This window comes from Triticum aestivum, chromosome 6B (assembly GCF_018294505.1).
Source record: "Triticum aestivum cultivar Chinese Spring chromosome 6B, IWGSC CS RefSeq v2.1, whole genome shotgun sequence".
Classification (NCBI taxonomy): Eukaryota; Viridiplantae; Streptophyta; class Magnoliopsida; order Poales; family Poaceae; genus Triticum; species Triticum aestivum.
The window spans coordinates 610,297,914-610,302,434 of NC_057810.1; the positions used below are offsets into that span (position 1 = coordinate 610,297,914).

A 4,521-nucleotide genomic window follows, 5' to 3' on the forward strand; every position below is an offset into this window, starting at 1 on the left:
CCAGGCAGCCATGGCCGCGGCCATGCTCCTCCGCCGCCTCCCGGCCGCGCGGCCCCCGCTCATGGCGGCGACGCGCGCGATCTCCGACTCCACGGCGCCGCTCACCATCGAGACCTCGATGCCCTTCACGGCCCACATCGTCGACCCGCCCTCCCGCGACGTCGCCACCACCCCCGCCGAGCTCGTCGCCTTCTTCCACGACATGTCCCTCATGCGCCGCATGGAGATCGCCGCCGACTCGCTCTACAAGGCCAAGCTCATCCGCGGATTCTGCCACCTCTACGACGGCCAGGAGGCCGTCTGCGCCGGCATGGAGGCCGCCATCACCCGCAAGGACTCCATCATCACAGCCTACCGCGACCACTGCATCTTCCTCTCCCGCGGCGGCGACCTCGTCACCGCCTTCGCCGAGCTCATGGGCCGCCAGGTCGGGTGCTCCCGCGGCAAGGGCGGATCCATGCATTTTTACAAGAAGGACGCAAACTTCTACGGGGGCCACGGGATCGTCGGCGCCCAGGTGCCCCTCGGCTGCGGGCTCGCCTTCGCGCAGAAGTACAGGAAGGAGGACAGCGTCTCCTTCTCCCTCTATGGCGACGGCGCCGCGAACCAGGGCCAGCTCTTTGAGGCGCTCAACATCTCGGCCCTCTGGAAGCTGCCCGCCATACTGGTCTGCGAGAACAACCATTGTAAGTTCGTCCGCCGATCGTAGGAAATTCGGATTGCATCTGGATGCCTGTTTTATTCATCTGACGTGACGCGATCTGGTCGCCTCTTTCGTTATGCAGACGGGATGGGAACGGCTGAGTGGAGGGCGGCGAAGAGCCCTTCCTACTACAAGCGTGGTGACTATGTGCCTGGATTGAAGGTAATTTCAAATCCCTCTTGGTTGATTTTGCTCATCATTGTGCATGGATTGATGAGGGTTGATTAGCATAGTGAATTTTATTACTCTGCGTGCTATGTTTGATTTCTTTTGGTGTGTTTTAAATGAAGGGTTGACCTCATAGATTCTACCTATATACTCCCTCCGTCCGGAAAAACTTGTCATCAAAATGGACAAAAAGGGGTGTATCTAGAACTAAAATACATCTAGATACATCCCCTTTTATTCATTTTGATGACAAGTATTTCCGGACGGAGGGAGTATGTCTTTTGAGTTACAGAAGAGGCCTTCCTTGGTCGAAGGATATACAATTGGTTCACTATGCTATTTTCACTCATGCCTAGCTGTTCCAACATGTACAGGAAGTAGTTTCTTCAATAATTTATTCATTACTATGTTTACCTGAGGGCAGCTTTAATTTGTCGTAAGTTACTATGTTTGTATAGGAGCTACAATGTTTACTTAGGAGTAGGACTTCATCTTCCCTAGCTTATTGTCATTGATGAGTTGGGTTACACTTCAAACTATGTCTTTGTTTTAACCTGCATTTGTGAGCCAATTTGTCCTTTACATGTTTATGTCCTATTAACATCCTCAAATTATGTTTGGTGTAGGTCGACGGAATGGATGTTCTTGCTGTGAAGCAGGCATGCAAATTTGCGAAGGAGCATGCCATTGCAAATGGCCCAATTGTGAGTGCCCAACAATTTTTGTTTCTTCTATAATTTAAATATGCATATCAGTGTAGTGCTTGATAGTTTGTTAGGGTTGTCCTAGTTCTGTGCACTGCTAGCCGTTCTTTTATATTTCTTGCTTAGGTTCTTAGCAAGGATTAATGCCTAAGACTATAATAACTTAATCTACCTGCACTCCATTTTCTCCTGAAAAAAAAATCATCTGCTAGGTGTCAGATTTGCCTGACATTAATAATTTGCTGGATCTGTCTCCAAGAATTTGGCCTTGCTTGTTAGTCCATCACTTGATGGCTGTCTACAGTAGGTGGCTTGAATTATATGTTTGCAATAGTTCCATATAGGTGATTTATGGATTGGAGACTTGGATCTGAAATAGGCTGTATACTTTGATGATCAATCCATCTAACACTGATTCCATCTTCTTTTGCCTTCCATAATTTCCCATTGAAACACTTGATTGTTCTGTTTCCAGAACCCCAAATATCACATTGTTTTGCCATGTCAATTTCGGCTAACCGCTGAAACACCCGTTCACTTATGAAGTATAGATGGAAATGCTATGCACTAGCTTATGGCTGATGACAGCTGTGAACACTGATTGACCCGATTCTAACTTTAATTTAATTTTGGCTGCTGCTGATTCTTTTTGCTACTTAATTTCGTGGGCAGTTACACTCGTCTTATATATGGCCGTGATTATTTCCAGAACCCCAAATATCACATTGTTTTGCCATGTCAATTTCGGCTAACCGCTGAAACACCCGTTCACTTATGAAGTATAGATGGAAATGCTATGCACTAGCTTATGGCTGATGACAGCTGTGAACACTGATTGACCCGATTCTAACTTTAATTTAATTTTGGCTGCTGCTGATTCTTTTTGCTACTTAATTTCGTGGGCAGTTACACTCGTCTTATATATGGCCGTGATTATTTCCATATTAGTCCACCTATTGTGAATTATATGATTTTGGGATAGTTTTGTAAAGTGGAGTTATTTTGTTAGTAGTGCATGATAGTTACTAATATTTTCCCGTTATTTAGGTTCTTGAAATGGACACGTATAGGTACCACGGCCACTCTATGTCAGATCCAGGAAGCACTTACCGCACCAGGGATGAGATCTCGGGTGTACGACAGGTTGGAATGTTGTGACCTTTTAATTTGAACATTGTTTTGTACCAAATATTTCTATTTCAGATTATTATATGTTTTGTGGTACCAACAGGAGCGTGATCCAATTGAAAGGGTTAGAAAGTTGCTCTTGGCTCATGACCTAGCAACCCCTGCTGAGCTCAAGGTATGTATGAGATTGTATTGAAAATTGTCAGCTATGTTTACTGTATAAATAGCAAGTGAGAATCATATTTACAGAATCACCATTTAAATAAGAGGAATTTTCTAATTCGTACTATGAATATGTTCTCATCTCAGGACATGGAGAAAGAAATTAGGAAAGAAGTCGACGCTGCCATTGCTAAAGCCAAGGTTACCATCGCAATTGGATATACTCCTTTTGTGCACTCTAAATTAGTTGTGCTTAACACTTACATATGCATCTATTAATATCTCCAGGAAAGTCCTATGCCTGATGCTTCTGAGCTCTTTACAAATGTCTATGTCAAGGGTTTTGGCGTTGAGGTCAGTTAATGTCGGATCTATTTTATGTAGGCTATTCCGAAGTGAATTCACCATTTTTATCTTGAAGTCATTCTGGACTTGTCGGACTGATGGTCACAGCTTTTAATCTTGTGAACTGGCATTTTAGTCTAATGTCTTGTTTCTGCTCATTTTGCGCTAGTAGTTTAAGTTGCAAAGAATTGAATCACAATTGCCGTTGCACAGTAACTAGATGGAGTACTAAAATTTTACGATTTTGGTCATAACCGACAATTTTCATTGCCTCTTGAAAGTATGTTTTCTTCTGTACTACCTCTGTAACTTAATATAAGACGTTTTTTGACACCATGACTGTCAAAAATCGTCTTACATTTTGATACAGAGGGATTATGTGCTATAGTAGATTATGTACTGATTGAACCATGGCTGCACTTTGAACATTCAAGGAGATTGATGAACTAGTTCTAACACGCACTACTTGATGATGCAGTCATTTGGCGCAGACAGAAAGGAGTTGAGAGCTACACTCCCATAGGTCACCAACCTGAAGATGAAGATGAGTACTCTTCTAACACGATGATATATCGAGGAGGAATAAGCATTGGTGAACAAACCCTTGGGTGTTGCTGGCAGTTTTTGTTGCAAAACGAACCTGTATAGAGATGTGATGTCAGGGGAATTCGTTCCTTATTTGTTTTGTTTTCCTTTTTTTCTGCAATTCAGTTTAACTGCTGCTGGCTTGGCTTCTTATTGAAGCTAGTGATCTGGCCTGCATAATCGCTTCTGTTCGCAAAATCATGAGGTGGAAATTATTGTTTGCCTGTGTCGTAAGTCTCAGCTATCGATCACACTTGCACTTGTTGCTGCATTGCAAATGTTATATTTCCCCGTTCTCTTGGTCTTATCAAAGGCAACAAGGCGGTTGTTGCAGCGATGTCACTAACTCGTTAGTTGCCTATTTGTGATAGGCTCCACTAGTCATTATCTGCTCTTGGTATTGTCTGCTAGCCTTTTAGATTATGTTTTGTTTTTCTTCAGTACAGTTATCAGAATGTACTTGGTAGTGATGATTTGGCCGAATGTATATGCTAGTGTGAGGATTGCCTCAGCAACCTCTTCGGTGTTTCTTCGGTGTTTCTTTGAAGGAATTACCTTTGTATTCCCTCTGTCCCAAAATTCTTGTCTTACATTTGTCTAAATATGGATGTATCAAGTCATGTTTTAGTATTAGATACATCTGTATTTAGATCAATCGAAGACAAAAAATTTGGGACGGGGGGTTAGAAAGTTGTTCTTGGCTCATGACCTAACAACCCCTGGTCG

General features: G+C 43.4%; 1 protein-coding gene across 1 annotated transcript; it reads left to right on the top strand.

Annotated features, from left to right (window-relative positions):
* Positions 1-6: 6 nt before the first annotated feature.
* LOC100682413 (pyruvate dehydrogenase E1 component subunit alpha-1, mitochondrial) lies at positions 7-4,029 on the top strand. The gene is made up of 8 exons (XM_044558234.1): positions 7-686; positions 786-865; positions 1,498-1,575; positions 2,623-2,718; positions 2,807-2,878; positions 3,013-3,066; positions 3,154-3,219; positions 3,689-4,029. Exons 1-8 carry the CDS (start codon positions 11-13, stop codon positions 3,731-3,733), a joined length of 1,167 nt encoding a protein of 388 aa, XP_044414169.1. The 5' UTR covers positions 7-10; the 3' UTR covers positions 3,734-4,029.
* Positions 4,030-4,521: the final 492 nt, after the last annotated feature.